Source organism: Elaeis guineensis, chromosome 12 (assembly GCF_000442705.2).
Source record: "Elaeis guineensis isolate ETL-2024a chromosome 12, EG11, whole genome shotgun sequence".
In the NCBI taxonomy this organism is placed as follows: Eukaryota; Viridiplantae; Streptophyta; class Magnoliopsida; order Arecales; family Arecaceae; genus Elaeis; species Elaeis guineensis.
Window position 1 is genome coordinate 19,282,949 of NC_026004.2, and position 18,721 is coordinate 19,301,669.

The 18,721-nt window shown below is 37.2% G+C and overlaps 1 protein-coding gene across 1 annotated transcript; it reads left to right on the forward strand.

Annotated features, from left to right (window-relative positions):
- The first annotated feature begins 842 nt into the window (after nucleotides 1-842).
- LOC140852822 (actin-2-like) lies at nucleotides 843-15,081 on the forward strand. The gene is made up of 3 exons (XM_073246381.1): nucleotides 843-917; nucleotides 1,027-1,417; nucleotides 14,492-15,081. Exons 1-3 carry the CDS (start codon nucleotides 843-845, stop codon nucleotides 15,079-15,081), a joined length of 1,056 nt encoding a protein of 351 aa, XP_073102482.1.
- The last annotated feature ends 3,640 nt before the right edge of the window (nucleotides 15,082-18,721 follow it).

An 18,721-nucleotide genomic window follows, 5' to 3' on the forward strand; every position in this document is an offset into this window, starting at 1 on the left:
ATAGAAATCGATCCGAATAAAAAATCGTCGCATGATCCTGGTAGTCCAAAGCCAAAGCCAAAGCCAAAGCCAAAGCCAAAACCAAAAAGAAAAGGATTAAAGATGATGTGATAATAGAAGAAAGTGGAAAGATAAGACATGAAACAATCGTTGAATAAAATTGTTTCACTTATTTAATATATTATGATGCATCTCTTTTGATAAAACAGATAATCTATAAATATTTGCAGTTTTCTGGACAGTGAACATCGACTTTTATGTGTTATTGCTTATCTTTATTTTTAGATTATATTATTATATTGGTGTGATATGAGAATTTTTACTAGGCTGTAAAGCTCACACTCCTTCATCTTTCTTTTTCTTCTCAGAGTTACAGGATGCTTATGATTGGCTATGGCCTGGATTTACGGGTGAGCAGAAGGATAGGTAAAAGTGTCATAGTATCTGATCAGAGAATTGAAGAAATTTAAATTATAATTATGCAAGGTTTTATGAATTATTGTTGAAATAAATTATTATGGTTGATAAAGTTGTAATGATTTAATTTGGCCTAGCATATTCTTTAGGGCTTGCTTTAAGGAGTGTGCGGCCATCACGTATTCGATCCGGGTGTTGGGTTCGGGGCGTGACAGATTCTTGCTAGAGATGTATTTTATTTATTTGAATTTAGGATATTCTTCTTCTTCATAATTTCCTGTAGACCAGCATTGAGAAGTTTCTTTGCATCCCCCTTTCTTGTTGCAAGATTTCCATCTTACCACCATTACCTGCTTAAAGTTGTCGGGCATTATTTAACTTCTGACCTTGTCATGGATAGGCTGTGTGCAGGTTTTACATAAAGTATGGCTGATGCCGAGGACATTCAACCCCTTGTCTGTGACAATGGAACGGGGATGGTGAAGGGTGAAATATGTTTGGTATCATACTGTAGGGCTGATATTTAGGAAAGAATGTAGGAAGTTGCATTTAATGTTTTCATATAGTGTATTGTATTTAACTAAAATGCCCTGAATCCTTTGCAATAAGTTGGATTTGCTGGAGATGATGCTCCCCGGGCTTTTTCCAAGTATTGTTGGTCGGCCCCGCCACACTGGTGTCATGGTTGGGATGGGACAGAAAGATGCATATGTTGGTGATGAGGCCCAGTCCAAGAGAGGTATACTGACTTTGAAATACCCTATTGAGCATGGAATTGTCGGTAATTGGGATGATATGGAGAAGATCTGGCATCATACATTCTACAATGAGCTCCATGTAGCACCTGAAGAACATCCAGTTCTTCTCACAGAAGCCCCTCTGAATCCAAAGGCCAACAGGGAAAAGATGACACAAATAATGTTTGAGACGTTTAATGTTCCTGCCATGTATGTTGCTATTCAAGCTGTCCTCTCCCTTTATGCCAGCGGACGTACAACAAGTATGTTTATTTATATTCTTTATTTGAATGTTAGGTTATTGAACCTCCTCTGTCAAGGTACTTCGACATAGTTTTTCTGTTTCTTCCAATTTTTAGATTATTCTGTTTAGTTGTGATATATTGGTATGTGGGTAATCAAAGGTTTTTTGAATGTTTGTATATTCTTTCATCCAAGAACTAGTCAAGATTATTTGCCAAAAGACATGGCATCAAATTTTTCCTCTCTTTTGTTATTGCTACCTTGGTCACCACGAGTTAACCTTCTGGTTGCTTCATTAAGCTCTGATTCTCTCTCTTTGTTTTACATTCATCATTTTCAGGGATCATTAGATTTATGGTAATTTTCTGGTGTTTCAATTTGTGATCAAATTTAGGAAAACAGCAATCTGTTTGCTACCGTTTTATCTTCCTTCTCAGCCAGAACTAGACTAACTTATTAGGATCCGAATCTCTCTGATGCGGTATTTAGTGCCATGCCTTCATTCAGTTATGGTTTTCTTGGAGAAACCAGTAATAACCCAGCCTATTGGACCCTTGATCAAGCCCATCTAGATTTAGGTCCACTAAGCCCGCCTAAAAAAAAAAAATGGAATGAGAAGACTCCCAACAGGAGTCTTCTTCTTCCTCCTCTTGCCGATTAGAATACGGACTCCTAGGACCACTAGGAACCCTAGGAAGACATCTATAAAATCTTCCCTTCCTCCTCCATGGTCGGCCAGGACGAGCACTAGTTTCTTCCTCTTCTTCCTTTCGGATTTTTTCGTTGAAGCCGTCCATGCTCTTCTCGTGTTTGCCTCAAATTCTCACTAGAGATCTCATCGGAGTTTGAGGTAAGCCCCAACCCTCCTTCCTCTCTTCCTTCCCTTCCTTTACAAGGCTTCGTGCACCCTCGCCGGCCGTCGGGATAGTCGGAAAATTCATGAAAAGGTGAACCCCTGTTTTGTTCTGTTTGGCCGAACACTTTTCCTCCTCTTTTCCGACCACCGGTGTGCCGTCTACGGCATCTCACCCGTAGGATAGGACTTCATCTCTCTATCCCTCTTTCTTGAGGGTCTTGGCTGCCGGTGATCGGCCAATGACCAAAAAACAAAAGAAAAAGCGGTGGTCCCCTGTTTTTCTGATCTCTTCTTGATTTCTCGCTGGCCAAACCTTGCCGCCGACCATCCCTTGCTCCACCGCCGCCTCCACCTGCTGCCGGACATCCGGCCATGTTGCTGCCCTTCGTCGGAGCCGAGCCATCGAGCCCCCCTCGGTCCGTCCTCTGTTCGGTCGGGAAGAGAAACAAGAAAAGAAAGAAGAAGAAGAAAAGGAAAGGAAAAAGAAAAAGAAAAAGAAAAAGAAAAAAGAAGACAAAAAAAGAAAAAGAGAAAGAGAAAAAGAAAAAAAAAAAAGAAGAAGGAAAGAGAGAATTTTCTCTCTTTCTTTTCTCTCTCTTTCCTCTCCCCTCTCTCTATCTTTCTCTCTCCAATTTCTCTCTCTAGATTCTCTCTCTACTTTCTCTCCAGATTTTCTCTCTCTAGGGTCTTTCTCTCTCTCTGATTTCATCACGAATCCTAGGATAAATCTTAGATGAAAATAAGATGATCTGAAATCACTTCGAAATTCGTACAGTAGATTGGATCCCGATCCGATCCTTATTCGAAATTTATAACATCGGTCATAGTTAATCTATATTGAGTCACTCTGATATGACCGCTAATGATCTCGATCATCATTGCTTTATTTGAAAGATATGAAGATTCTCTCTCCACTTTCTCTCTCTACTTTTTTTCTCTAGAATTTTTTCTTTCTTCATGAATTTTTTCTCTCTAGAAGTCTTGTGGACCAGTGGAGGGTCCAGATACTTAGACAAATCCTAATTTTGATTAATCCTAGAAGAAGTCCTGGATTTATGTTATTAGGATCGATTATCGATAATTTCTCTATATATGATTTTATATTTGATCAGGATCATGAAGAGATACGATTGTCTGTATAAGATATCGAGTGAAATATCTTGTTAGAGAGGTTCATAAATCAAAGAAGAACATTGATTTTTGTATTTGGATCAGTCATCAGTAAAGATAAGAATCCTTGTACATGATCACCATTATATATATATATGCTATTTTACTATTGGTCTTGCATCATTCATTTTGCTTCGTCGGATTTGAGATCGATGAATTTATTATATCTGAAATACTGTTATTTGATTTTGAGCATGAGTATGTTATGTCAATATATATGTATCAGAGATTGATGGCATGATTATATGAGCATGATATATCTATTTTAATCACACTGTAAATTGGAATTGATTTGATGAAATCAACATATAACAATTAAATGAAAAAGATATGGTTTGGACTAGCTTCGTTATGTGGGACAGCCGGTCAGGAGCTTATGCCTGAGACAACTTGCCAGGAGCTTATACCTGGGACAGCCCGCCAGGAGCTTATGCTTGGGACAGCTTGCCAGGAGCTTATGCTTGGGACAGTCCCATGGGCTTATATGTGGATCAGCCGGCTAGGAGCTTATGCCTGGGACAGTCTGCCAGGAGCTTATGCCTGGGACAACCTTGAGAGGCTTATGAGTGAAAATTTGATCGAATGAAGATTGAGGCATAGTCTTAGTTAGTCCAAAGCTAGAAAGAAAAAGGTTAAAGATCATGTGATTATGAAAAAAGAAGTAAAGGATAAGATATGAAACAAATGTTGAATAAAAGTGTTTCACTCGTTAACATATGATAATGCATCTCTTTTGACAAGACAGATAATTTATGGATGTTTACATTATTCTGGACATTGAACATGAGATTTTATGTTTTATTGCTTATTCTTATTTTCAGATTATATTATTATATTGGTGAGATATGTGGGATTCTTACTGGGCTGTAAAGCTCACACCCTCCATTTCTTTTTTTCTTCTCAAAGTTATAGATGCTCTATTGACTATGATTTGAACTTGCGGGTGAGCAGATGAATAGATAAAGTGTCATTGATATCTGATCAGAGAATTTAAAGAATTTAATTTGTAATTATACAAGTTTTACTAATTATTATTAAAATTAGACATTATGGATGTTGAGGTTGTAATGAATTATTTTAGGCCTTACATATTTCTTAGGGTTTGCTCTAAGGAGTATGTGGCCATCACGTACCCGATATAGGTGTTGGATTCGAGATGTGACAAAATTGAAATTCCTTGGTTTTAAGAAATGAATTTTTTGCCTTGCGGAGACTATCATGGTCCAGATGATGAAATGAAAAACGCGCTGTCAAAACTTGACAGATTACTTTCAGGCTCATTTTTTTTTTGTTAAAAATTGCTTACCAAATGGCAATACATTTCAGCCCCATCTGTTCCCCCTGCGTTTTCTGTCACGCCCTGAACCCAACACCCGGGTCGAATACGTGATGGCCGTACACTCCTTAGAGCAAGCCCTAAAGAATATGCAAGGCCAAATTAAATCGTTACAACCTTAACATCCATAACAATTAATTTCAGCAATAATTCGTAAAATCTTGTATAGGTACAAATTAAATTTCTTCAATTCTCTGATCAGATACTATGACACTCTTATTTATCCTTCTGCTCACCCGTAAATCCAGGCCATAGCCAATCATAAGCATCCTGTAACTCTGAGAAGAAAAGAAAGATAAAGGGGGGTGTGAGCTTTACAGCCTAGTAAGAATTCCCATATCACACCAATATAATAATATAATATGAAAATAAAGATAAGCAATAACACATAAAAGTTGATGTTCACTGTCCAGAATACTGCAACATTTATAGATTATCTGTTTTATCAAAAGAGATGCATTATCATATATTAATAAGTGAAATAATTTTATTTAACGATTGTTTTATGTCTTATCTTTCTATTTTTTTCTATTATCACATCATCTTTAATCTTTTCTTTTTGGCTTTGGCTTTAGCTTTGGCTTTGGCTTTGGCTTTGGACTACCAGGATCATATGACGATCTTTTATTCAGATCGATTTCTGTGATCTTCCTCGGATCGAAATATTCATGATCTTTCTCGGATCAAAGTGGCCATGATCTTTCTCGAATCAAATCATTCATGATCTTTCTCGGATCAGATTCTTCATGATCTTTCTCGGATCATATTATTCCACACATAAGCCTGTGGGGGCTGTCCCAGGCATAAGCTCCTGGCAAGCTATTTCACATGACAAGGCCAGTCCAAACCATATTTCTCTTTCTCTTTATTTTTCATGAAACTATAATATTTGACTTCATTAATCAATTCAAATTTTGCAGTGTAATAAATATGTCATAACCATATAATCATGCCATCAATCGCTGATACATATGAATTGATATAACATACTCATGCTCAAAATCACATAAATAAATAACAGTGTCTCAGATATAACAAATTCATCAATCTCAAATCCAACGATGCAAAATCAATGAGATAAAACCAACGGTAAATAACATATATAACGATGATCATGTACAGGGATTCTTACCTTTACCGGTGACAGATCCAAGCACAGAAATCAATGTTCTTCTTTGATTTATGAATTTTTTTAACAAAATATTTTACTCGATATCATGTGCAGATAATCGTATCTCTTCATAACCCTGATCAAATATAAAAATCACATATAGAGAAATTACCGATAATCGATCCTAAAACATAAATCGAGGACCTCTCTTTAGGATTAACCAAAATTAGGACATGTCTATGTATCAGGATCCTCCACTGATCCATAAGACTTCTAGAGAGAAAAAATCCATGAAGAGAGAGAAAATTCTAGAGAGAGAAAGTAGAGAGAGAAATTTTCGTATCCTTCAGATGAGGCAATCATGATCGAGATCATCAAAGATCCTATCAGGGTGACTTAATATAAATCAAGTGTTACAAATTTCAAATAGAATCGGATTGGGATCAGATCTACTGTACGAATTTCGGAGCAATCTCAAATCATTATATTTTTATTTCAAATTTATCCTAGGATCCGTGATACAGTAAGAGAGAGAGTAGAAAGATTCTAGAGAGATAAAATCCACAAAAAGAGAGAAAGTTCTAGAGAGAGAATCCAGAGAGAGAAATTGTAGAGAGAGAAGGTAGAGAGAGGAGAGAGGAAAGAGAGAGAAAGGAGGGAGAGGAAAATTCTCTCTCTTCTTCTTCTTCTTCTTTTTTATTTTTTTTTCTTTTTCCTTTTCTTTTTCTTTTCTTTTCCTTCTTCTTCTTTTCTTTTTCTTTTTCTTTTCCTTCTTCTTCTTCCTTCTTCTTTTCTTTTCTTCCCACAGGCTTGTTTTTGATCGAAACAGGGGATCTTTGATCCCCTCATTGGTTGGCCGACCGGCGGTGCAGTCGGCGCGGGGATGGTTGGCGGCTGAAGGAGAGGTGATCCGACGGCAAGAGGAGATCAAACTGGTGGTCGGCGGTGACCACCGACGTCGGAATCAAAGGGAAACGGTCAAAAAATGAAGATTACTTCTGCAACAAAATCCAGCGACTCCGGTCGCCGGCGAGCATGCACATCAGCACGGGAAGGAAGGGGGAGAAGAGAGGAAGGGGAGGAGGCTTACCTCCATCGTCGGCGAAGCTTTTCTGACGAGAAATTGGACGTCACAGTGATGGGTCTCTGTGAGGAATTTCTGGCGATTGCCGCCATTTTACCCTGGGATTTTCGATGGAAAGGAGAGGGGAGGGATCTCTTCCTTAAATAGGGCTAGAGGGAGCTTGTCTCCGACTCCGATTGGGAGCCGGTGAATGGAGGAAGAAGACTCCCTCCGGGAGTCTTCTCCCCTATTTTCTATTATTTTTTTTTTATGGGCCGTGGCTGATTCTGGACCTAATTTGGGCCGGGGTGTTACATTCTCCCCCTTCAAATAATTTCATCTTCGAAATTAAGTTATATTGTTTGAGATATATTTCAAAGTATACATTCTTCATGTCATTCTCAAGCTTACAATAATATCTTATATATTATTTATTTCTCATGGTCTTGTTATAACAAAAATTATTTGAAATTTCAAATTCATCTCCTCTTATTGATTTCTCAACTTTTTGAAGAACTGTAATATTTTGGACTTGTATTAATATACCACCGTTATTTGTCTAATACATTCTACTCGAAATTCATAATTATCTCAGACTACCCTTGATAAAAAAATAAAGAAAGGTCGAACATTGGACACTCTTCACGATTATCGATTTCTTTCTTCTCTTGACCTTCCAATAAATTTTATATGTAGACTCTCATCTTAAGAAAACCTCAATCTTCTATATCAGTCCAAGTAACAATATTAAATTTAAAAAAATATGAGATCTATGTCAGGACATTCTAAATTTGAACTAATATCAGAACTATCAAGCTATTAATAAACTTGAGATATCTAAAATTTCTTGGCATTATCTATAATGAAACAACCTACTGACAAAAATTATCCGGCTATGATCAGATTAGATCAAAATTTATAGCATCCTTTCATTATCAATAAAATTCTTCCTTATTTACAACTAATGTATTTCATCATAATATCTTTTGATTTAAAAGATTAATATTTCTAATCAATTCAGACCATCACGCTTTTGCTGCACACTCTGATCTCAACTTACCAAATTATATAAGTCTATCAAAGATAAAATATCCTTATATGTTAGATCAATCCAGAATAGATCTAACCTTCAAATTTCATATAAGACTTAGGGCAAAATTTTAAGTTTCTTTATCTTTACTACCTTCGGGTATAGCATATTAAATCTTGATCCACTTTCTATGTTTGAAATTATTGTATAAGTTTCATCACTCTTCAAGAATCCAACATATCTAGAATCAATTGGAGTTAACCTTAGATTTACCTTACAATCATTTAGATAATTCCTAAATCAATCTTTCTTTTTTTAAAAAAATTAATTCTAACTTGACAAACTAGAAGAATTCAAGCCAACATCCTTAAGTAGAGTCAACTTGATTATTTCTTATAGAGCTCCCTTCATCACAACCCTTAATATTAATCAATAAATCCATACAAAATTCTGTCCCTTGTATAAGTCATTCAAAATTTAACACTAGCAAGATGTCTTAGTTCAATTTAAAAAAATCCAAACTTTGACTTAAATAATTAATACACTTCACCATCTTCAATAATCACAAGAAAAATTAAAAAAAATCTAATCCAAAGATAGTAATACGTATTATTAAGGATTTCATCATAACCTGTATATCATACTCTGACAAAATAAATTTTCTTCTTTAATTTAACAACAATATCAAAATACTTTTGATCCACTTAGAAAAATAAACTATTGACTTGAAATTCAATGCAACTTGAAAGATCAAGAAATCATATTCAGAATATGATATTTTGAGTAACCAAAAAAATTTTACCAAGATGTGTATCTCATATTCTCATAATAAAAATTCAAGTATATTTTTCATCTAAGATTGAGTTTCATATATGATCCTCTTATAGGTTCAATGCTCAAAAATATTTCTCTCTCATATGATGAAATTTCTTCTTAGACCATACCCTAATTAACTTTCTTTGATAAGTCCAAAATTCATAATGCTCAGACAATTATCATTGGAATAAAAAAAAATCATGATCTTCAATCATATAAGTTTTACATTCCAAAATCCTCTAGTATACTCAACATAACTTATCAATACCTCCCACTTCATTCCAAGGTCAACTCTTTTCATATTTAGGTCAACCTTACTAATTGAAATCTAAGATATAACTCGTCAATTCTATTATAGATATCATATGCCACTTATGCATAAATTTTATCTTAATATCTATTGATTCGAAATCTAAATATTGAATCTTTTCTCTTATATCTATCATGTTCCTCATGATCATAACCTAAGTTCAGATATCACTAAAATTATAATTCTGAATAATTATAATATTAAACTCAAATACCACATAAATCATATTTTCTGATGATCATAACCTAAACTATAATATCATTCTATTATATCCTTAATGATTATAACCTTAAACTCTGACTCTATCGATTATAATCTCAAGTTTTGATATCATTTATATGACAATCCCTAGTGACCTTAAACTTGGGCTCTAGTACTGTTCTATCATATCCTAATCACTTGTATCATTGTCTCCAATTAAACGTAACCTAACCTCTAAGCTCAGATGCCACTCTGTCACATCCTACAGATATTATATAAAGTTTTAATATCTTTTCATAATCTCTGGTAATCTTAAACCTAAGCTCTGATATTATTCTATCTCATCCTAATCATTTATATCGTAATCTCGAATGATCATAACCTAAGCTCTAATACCATTCTGTCACGCCCCGAACCCAACATCCGGGTCAGATACGTGATGGCCGCATACTCCTTAGAGCAAGCCCTAAAGAATATACAAGGCCAAATTAAATCGTTACAACCTTAACATCCATAACAATTAATTTCAGCAATAATTCGTAAAATCTTGTATAGGTACAAATTAAATTTCTTCAATTCTCTGATTAGATACTATGACACTCTTATTTATCCTTCTGCTCACCCGTAAATCCATGCCATAGCCAATCATAAGCATCCTGTAACTCTGAGAAGAAAAGAAAGATAAAGGGGGGTGTGAGCTTTACAGCCCAGTAAGAATTTCCATATCACACCAATATAATAATATAATCTGAAAATAAAGATAAGCAATAACACATAAAAGTCGATGTTCACTATCCAGAATACTGCAACATTTATAGATTATCTGTTTTATCAAAAGAGATGCATTATCATATATTAATAAGTGAAATAATTTTATTCAACGATTGTTTCATGTCTTATCTTTCTATTTTTTTCTATTATCACATCATCTTTAATCCTTTCTTTTTGGCTTTGGCTTTGGACTACCAGGATCATGCGACGATCTTTTATTCAGATCGACTTCTGTGATCTTCTTCGGATCGAAATATTTATGATCTTTCTCGGATCAAAGTGGCCATGATCTTTCTCGAATCAAATCATTCATGATCTTTCTCGGATCAGATTCTTCAAGATCTTTCTCGGATCATATTCTTCCACACAAGCCTGTGGGGGCTGTCCCAGGCATAAGCTCCTGGCAAGCTATTTCACATGACAAGGCCAGTCCAAACCATATTTCTCTTTCTCTTTATTTTTTATGAAACTATAATATTTGACTTCATTAATCAATTCAAATTTTGCAGTGTAATAAATATGTCATACCCATATAATTATGCCATCAATCGCTGATACATATGAATTGATATAACATACTCATGCTCAAAATCACATAAATAAATAACAGTGTCTCAGATATAACAAATTCATCGATCTCAAATCCAATGATGCAAAATCAATGAGATAAAACCAACGGTAAATAACATATATAACGATGATCATGTACAGGGATTCTTACCTTTACCGGTGACAGATCCAAGCACAGAAATCAATGTTCTTCTTTGATTTATGAATTTCTTTAACAAAATATTTCACTCGATATCATGTGCAGACAATCGTATCTCTTCATAACCCTGATCAAATATAAAAATCACATATAAAGAAATTACCGATAATCGATCCTAAAACACAAATCGACGACCTCTCTTTAGGATTAACCAAAATTAGGACTTGTCTATGTATCAGGATCCTCCACTGATCCATAAGATTTCTAGAGAGAAAAAATCCATGAAGAGAGAGAAAATTGTAGAGAGAGAAATCTTCGTATCCTTCAGATGAGGCAATCATGATCGAGATCATCAAAGGTCCTATCAGGGTGACTTAATATAAATCAAGTGTTACAAATTTCAAATAGAATCGGACTGGGATCAGATCTACTGCACGAATTTTGGAGCAATCTCAAATCATCATATTTTTATTTCAAATTTATCCTAGGGTCCGTGATGCAGTCAGAGAGAGAGAGTAGAAAGATTCTAGAGAGATAAAATCCACAAAAAGAGAGAAAGATCTAGAGAGAGAATCTAGAGAGAGAAATAGTAGAGAGAGAAGGTAGAGAGAGGAGAGAGGAAAGAGAGAGAAAGGAGGGAGAGGAAAATTCTCTCTCTTCTTCTTCTTCTTCTTTTTTATTTTTTTTTCTCTTTTTCCTTTTCTTTTTCTTTTCTTTTCCTTCTTCTTTTCTTTTTCTTTTTCTTTTCCTTCTTCTTCTTCTTCCTTCTTCTTTTCTTTTCTTCCCGCAGGCTTGTTTTTGACCGAAACAGGGGATCTTTGATCCCCTCATTGGTTGGCCAGCCGGTGGTGCAGTCGGTGCGGGGATGGTCGGCGGTCGAAGGAGAGGTGATCCGACGGCAAGAGGAGATCAAATTGGTGGTCGGCGGTGACCACCGGCGTCGGAATCAAAGGGAAACGGTCAAAAAATGAAGATTACTTCCGCAACAAAATCCAGCGACTCCGGTCGCCGACGAGCATGCACATCGATACGGGAAGGAAGGGGGAGAAGAGAGGAAGGGGAGGAGGTTTACCTCCGTCGTCGGCGAATCTTTTCCGACGAGAAATTGGACGTCACAGTGATGGGTCTCCGTGAAGAATTTCCGACGATTGCCGCCGTTTTGCCCCGAGATTTTCGATGGAAAGGAGAGAGGAGGGATCTCCTCCTTAAATAGGGCCGGAGGGAGCTTGTCTCCGACTCTGATTGGGAGCCGATGAACGGAGGAAGAAGACTCCCTCTAGGAGTCTTCTCCCCTGTTTTCTATTTTTTTTATGGGCCGTGGCTGATTCTGGACCCGGGTCGGATACGTGATGGCCGCACACTCCTTAGAGCAAGCCCTAAAGAATATGCAAGGCCAAATTAAATCGTTACAACCTTAACATCCATAACAATTAATTTCAGCAATAATTTGTAAAATCTTGTATAGGTACAAATTAAATTTCTTCAATTCTCTGATCAGATACTATGACACTCTTATTTATCCTTCTGCTCACCCGTAAATCCAGGCCATAGCCAATCATAAGCATCCTGTAACTCTGAGAAAAAAAGAAAGATAAAGGGAGGTGTGAGCTTTACAGCCCAGTAAGAATTCCCATATCACACCAATATAATAATATAATCTGAAAATAAAGATAAGAAATAACACATAAAAGTCGATGTTCACTGTCCAGAATGCTGCAACATTTATAGATTATCTGTTTTATCAAAAGAGATGCACTATCATATATTAATAAGTGAAATAATTTTATTCAATGATTGTTTCATATCTTATCTTTCTATTTTTTTCTATTATCACATCATCTTTAATTCTTTCTTTTTGGCTTTGGCTTTGGACTACCAGGATCATGCGACAATCTTTTATTCGGATCGATTTCTGTGATCTTCCTCAGATCGAAATATTCATGATCTTTCTCGGATCAAAGTGGCCATGATCTTTCTCGAATCAAATCATTCATGATCTTTCTCGGATCAGATTCTTCATGATCTTTTTCGGATCATATTCTTCCACACATAAGCCTGTGGGGGCTGTCCCAGGCATAAGCTCCTGGCAAGCTATTCCACATGATAAGGCCAGTCCAAACCATATTTCTCTTTCTCTTTATTTTTCATGAAACTATAATATTTGACTTCATTAATCAATTCAAATTTTGCAGTGTAATAAATATGTCATACCCATATAATCATGCCATTAATCGCTGATACATATGAATTGATATAACATACTCATGCTCAAAATCACATAAATAAATAACAGTATCTCAGATATAACAAATTCATCGATCTCAAATCCAACGATGCAAAATCAATGAGATAAAACCAACGGTAAATAACATATATAACGATGATCATGTACAGGGATTCTTACCTTTATCGGTGACAGATCCAAGCACAGAAATCAATGTTCTTCTTTGATTTATAAATTTTTTTAACAAAATATTTCACTCGATATCATGTGCAGACAATCGTATCTCTTCATAACCCTGATCAAATATAAAAATCACATATAGAGAAATTACCGATAATCGATCCTAAAATACAAATCGAGGATCTCTCTTTAGGATTAACCAAAATTAGGACTTGTCTATGTATCAGGATCCTCCACTGATCCATAAGACTTCTAGAGAAAAAAAATTCATGAAGAGAGAGAAAATTCTAGAGAGAGAAATTTTTGTTTCCTTCAGATGAGGCAATCATGATCGAGATCATCAAAGGTCCTATCAGGGTGACTTAATATAAATCAAGTGTTACAAATTTCAAATAGAATCGGACTGGGATCAGATCTACTGCACGAATTTCGAAGCAATCTCAAATCATCATATTTTTATTTCAAATTTATCCTAGGGTCCGTGATGCAGTCAGAGAGAGAGAGTAGAAAGATTCTAGAGAGATAAAATCCACAAAAAGAGAGAAAGATCTAGAGAGAGCATCTAGAGAGAGAAGGTAGAGAGAGGATAGAGGAAAGAGAGAGAAAGGAGGAAGAGGAAAATTCTCTCTCTTCTTCTTCTTCTTCTTTTTTATTTTTTTTTCTCTTTTTCCTTTTCTTTTTCTTTTCTTTTCCTTCTTCTTTTCTTTTTCTTTTTCTTTTCCTTCTTCTTCTTCTTCCTTCTTCTTTTCTTTTCTTCCCGCAGGCTTGTTTTTGACCGAAACAGGGGATCTTTGATCCCCTCATTGGTTGGCCGGCCGGTGGCGCAGCCGGTGCGGGGATGGTCGGCGGCCGAAGGAGAGGTGATCCAGCGGCAAGAGGAGATCAAACCGGTGGTTGGCGGTAACCACTGGCGTCGGAATCAAAGGGAAACGGTCAAAAAATGAAGATTACTTCCGCAACAAAATCCAGCGACTCCGGTCGCCGGCGAGCATGCACATCGGCATGGGAATAAAGGGGGAGAAGAGAGGAAGGGGAGGAGGCTTACCTCCGTCTCCGACGAAGCTTTTCCGACGAGAAATTGGACGTCACAGTGATGGGTCTCCGTGAGGAATTTCCGGCGATTGCCGCCGTTTTGCCCCGAGATTTTTGATGGAAAGGAGAGAGGAGGGATCTCCTCCTTAAATAGGGCCGGAGGGAGCTTGTCTCCGACTCCGATTGGGAGCCGGTGAAGGGAGCCGGTGAATGGAGGAGGAAGACTCCCTCCCCTGTTTTCTATTTTTTTTTTTTTTTTTATGGGCCGTGGCTGATTCTGGACCCAATTTGGGCCGGGGCGTGACGCGATCTATGAGGGATATGCACTTCCACATACTGTCTTACGGCTTGATCTTGCTGGTAGAGATCTGACGGATGCTTTGGTGAAGATTTTGACTGAGAGGGGGTACTCCTTCACTACCACAGCCGAGCGGGAAATTGTTCGTGACATTAAAGAGAAGCTTGCTCATGTAGCCCTTGATTATGTGCAAGAGCTCGAGACTGCCAAGAGCAGCTCGGCAGTTGAGAAAAGCTATGAGCTACCTGATGGCCAGGTCATCACCATTGGGGCGGAGCGATTCAGGTGCCCTGAGGTGCTCTTCCAGCCTGCTCTCATTGGTATGGAAACCCCTGGTATCCATGAGACTACCTACAATTCTTTCATGAAGTGTGACGTAGATATCAGGAAGGACTTGTATGGGAACATTGTGCTTAGTGGAGGGTCCACTATGCTCCCGGGCATTGCTGACCGTATGAGCAAAGAGATCACTGCACTTGCTCCTAGCAGCATGAAGATCAAGGTGGTGGCACCACCTGAAAGGAAGTATAGTGTGTGGATTGGAGGTTCCATCTTGGCTTCTCTCAGCACATTCTAGCAGGTAAACCATCATCATTTGTCTTTTCTCCCCCATTTTGGATCTGCCTTGGTGCCTTATTCTCCTTATCTTCTGATGGTTTTCTTTGCTTGCCCTTTTATACTAAATGCATTTCAGATGTGGATATCAAAGGCAGAATATGATGAATCTGGACCGGCCATTGTTCACAGGAAGTGCTTTTAGATGTTCTTTCAGGATATTGTTTTTGCATCTTTCAGGATATATGATGAATCTGGACCGGCTATCTGATGATGCATTTGATGTATGTTTGGTTGGTTGGTTGGTTTTATGTTTTTTGTTTGTTTTTTCTTTTCTTTTTCTTGGTTTTTTTTTTCCTCCCCCCAAGGGTGGTGGGGTGGGGGTTGTGAGCTCTTGCTTCGTTATGTCAGATATATTGTCGTATAAATATGATTGCTGGTACCTGTACAATTAGTTCGGAGTGAGCGACTCTGAAAGTTGATGCTTGGCTGAAATTTCTACTATGCTACTGCATCCTCTGTTGATCATGTTTAGTTTATCCTGTTCTTTTCAGTCTTCTTGCCCAAAGATTTTTTTTCCTCTTTCGGCTAGCTGGTGCCATGCAATCTGACTATCAAGCAGGACGCACTCCTGCATGTTAGTAGGTGGTTGTTGATGAGATTGTGGTTCATTTATTCCTCTGCACAGGTGTTGATTAAGGCATCATGTGTAGAGTTGCTGCATGTAAGGGCCCGTTCCATATGGGCCTGGTCCAACAAAGATGGGCCTTGAATGGCTACCCAGACCACTGCTCATATGCCTAACACGAGGGAGGAAGACTCAAGATCAGAGTCATCCGCTTCTTCCATTTTGATGGAGAAGAAGAGTCCTAGAAGGCTCATAGGACTCTAATGAAAGCCTTAGGATGCAGCCTATAAATTTTCCTCCCTTTTTCCTCTAAGTATTGCCCTAATCTTTACTCAAACCACCCATGAAATCCATGGGATTTATTCGGTTTTTTTCTGAATCCTAGAAAATCTTTGACGAGCCATTAGCTCCGGATTGAGCCTTCTCCTATTCTTATTTTTTTTTTCTTCCACTAGGACAACCATCGTCGTGAGACATGGCCATGATCGGGCAGTCCAGGTTAAAGCCACTATCGTCGAGTCATTGGGGTCACTGCTGCCATGAAAGGTGGTCGGCTTGAGATCTTTCTTTTTCCCCTTTCACGAGAAGAAGAGAAGAAAACTAGAGAAAGATAGAGGAGAAAAGAAAAAAATAATAAATCATTCTTTTTTTCTCTCTCTTTATTTTCTCTTTCTTCTACTCTCTCTCTCTTTCCATTTCCTTTATCTCTCTGGATGCTTTATGGATTAGTGGAGGATCCAAAATCTAGGTAAATCTAGATTATTCGATTGACTTTGGGAAGAGTCATAGACCTATAGTGCTATCTTAATATTTTCACTGTCCGTAACCGTCTATGTCTTTTATGTTGACATTGATTATGTAAAGATGTCGAGTGGAACATTATATCTTAGGGTTCATTCATCAAGAAGTTGATCAATTGCTGTGCTTGAGTCTGAAATAGATAGAGATAATGATCCTTTTATATGATCATTTGTATGTATGTGTATATATTTTTTATTATATGCGATGATTTTTGATTTTGTGCCAAATGATTATCATTAGAGTATGATCATTGATACGAATATATAAGCATATGGTTCTTTATTATATATATGTATCATTTGTTGATTGTTTGGTATAAGATGTTGGCTATTTTGAAATGGAGCAAAAGATATAATTTGAAATTATTGAATGATTTATTAATCATGTAAGAGGATTTAGACTAATGATGATGTGGACTGTCAGTCACGGGTCGGATTGTGATATTTTAGCTGAACCATAACATTCTGATTTGCCGCCGTGGGTCGAAACATGGTTATCTAGATTTGCCATCGTGGGTCGAAGGACGGATATCTTGATTTATTATTGTAGGTCAAAATATGGATATTTTGGTTTGCTACCATAAATCGAAGTATGGATTATGGTTTGCTAGTTATAGGCCGAAGTGTGAACATGATTAGTGGAAAACTGAAAGATAATTATTGACTTGAATCATGTTAATGAGATGTGAATAATAAATCAGATGAAATCGCAGGTGATATTCATGATAGATTTATGATAATACATGATTTATAATATATTTTTATATAACTATCGAGTTGTACTTATACATAAGATGTGACATCACGTGGAGGGGATGGCTCCAAGTCGGCTAATCTTGCATAGAAACTTGTGTTTGCGATTGGGTTCCAACAAATTGTTCAGTGGCCTTGATCGCTGGCACGTGTGAATGTTGTGCATGCAGTTGTCATTGTTCGAGCACGATATCAATGATCATATGGTTGAAGGAATGAGATTTTTAATGATACTCAAAAAATACCGTAGAGTATTGTACATGGTTAGGTACCATCCATTATGAATAATGGATGGCTATTCAAACTATCAAATATTTTTGAAATTTATAAATTTCTTCTTAATTTTTTTCTAACATACATGTGTGGCCATCCATCTTAAGGTGGATGATGTCGAATCATGTACAGCATCCTGCAGCATTTTTTTAGTATCGTGGTTGAAACGTGCGGAAGGGGTACCGTGGTTGAAACGTTGGGAAGGGGACAGGGCGAGATTTAGCGCATGTTAAAGTAGTAATATCAGCCGGTTAAATTGTTGAAAGTGACGAATCTGATATTTCGACGCCTGTCCAAGACGATAACGATGGGTCCTCTCGGGCTTAATCAAATGGATCATCATCCATTTGTTTGTCTTCTGTTTAACTTTTCTGCCATGAGGATGTCCTCCGCGTGAGCAACCAATCAGTAGTCCAAGAACTTTCTGCGTGGAAGACCCGCTTCGATGGTAAGTCTTGAAGACGTGCTTTCGTCCCTTGGGGTTGGTATCAGCTCTCACTGATTATTCCACAGCAAGTCAGTCAAAAGACTCCAGTCAAAAGATTATCCTTGCATAAGGGTTTCTCCTTTGTGTATACAGCAACCTATTTTTGTTACTTCCATGTATCTTTCAGTACAATATAAATGAAGCTTCTCTTTGCTACCCGAAAAAAAAAAAGAAATAAAAAAAAGAAAAGACTTCTGCCTGAAAATAATGTCCTGTGCCGTCCCTTATCTCTCAAAGAAATACTCAGCACTAGCATTACAAACTCACCATATGGGATCGAATTCTTTGAATGAGATTTCTGAATTTCTTAAAACAAGAATGAGATTTCTATTAAGCGAGCATTTGGTTAATGCAAGCTGGACATGAGATAGGTGACAGATGTCAGGTGTTCCAGAAAAACAAAAATCCAACGGAGGAATCATCTAAAAATCAGACACGAAAACACATCTGTATCTTCCATGTCTACGCATATGTTTATTGATATACATATAATGAATAATTATGTTTCTTGCGTCCAAGTATTTGTGACATTAAAAACTTCAAGTTTGAAAGGATGCATGCGATGCAATTATGGGACCAGACCGTGCACCGAAAACGTACATGAGCCGGCAAGACTACTGCTTCTTTCTTTGGTTCTTCCATGATTCACGCTCAATCATTGTGCATGGATGTGCGGCAGAAATTCCTTCCGCTAGAATCCCAGCTGGCAGGTAATTTCATT

Coding starts and splice junctions, on each gene's coding strand:
- LOC140852822 (XM_073246381.1), top strand. CDS start 843: ATGGCTGATGCCGAGGACATTCAACCCCTTGTCTGTGACAATGGAACG. Junction 918..1,026: donor TGAAGGGTGAAATATGTTTG/GTATCATACTGT, acceptor CTTTGCAATAAG/TTGGATTTGCTGGAGATGAT. Junction 1,418..14,491: donor TGCCAGCGGACGTACAACAA/GTATGTTTATTT, acceptor GATTCTGGACCC/AATTTGGGCCGGGGCGTGAC.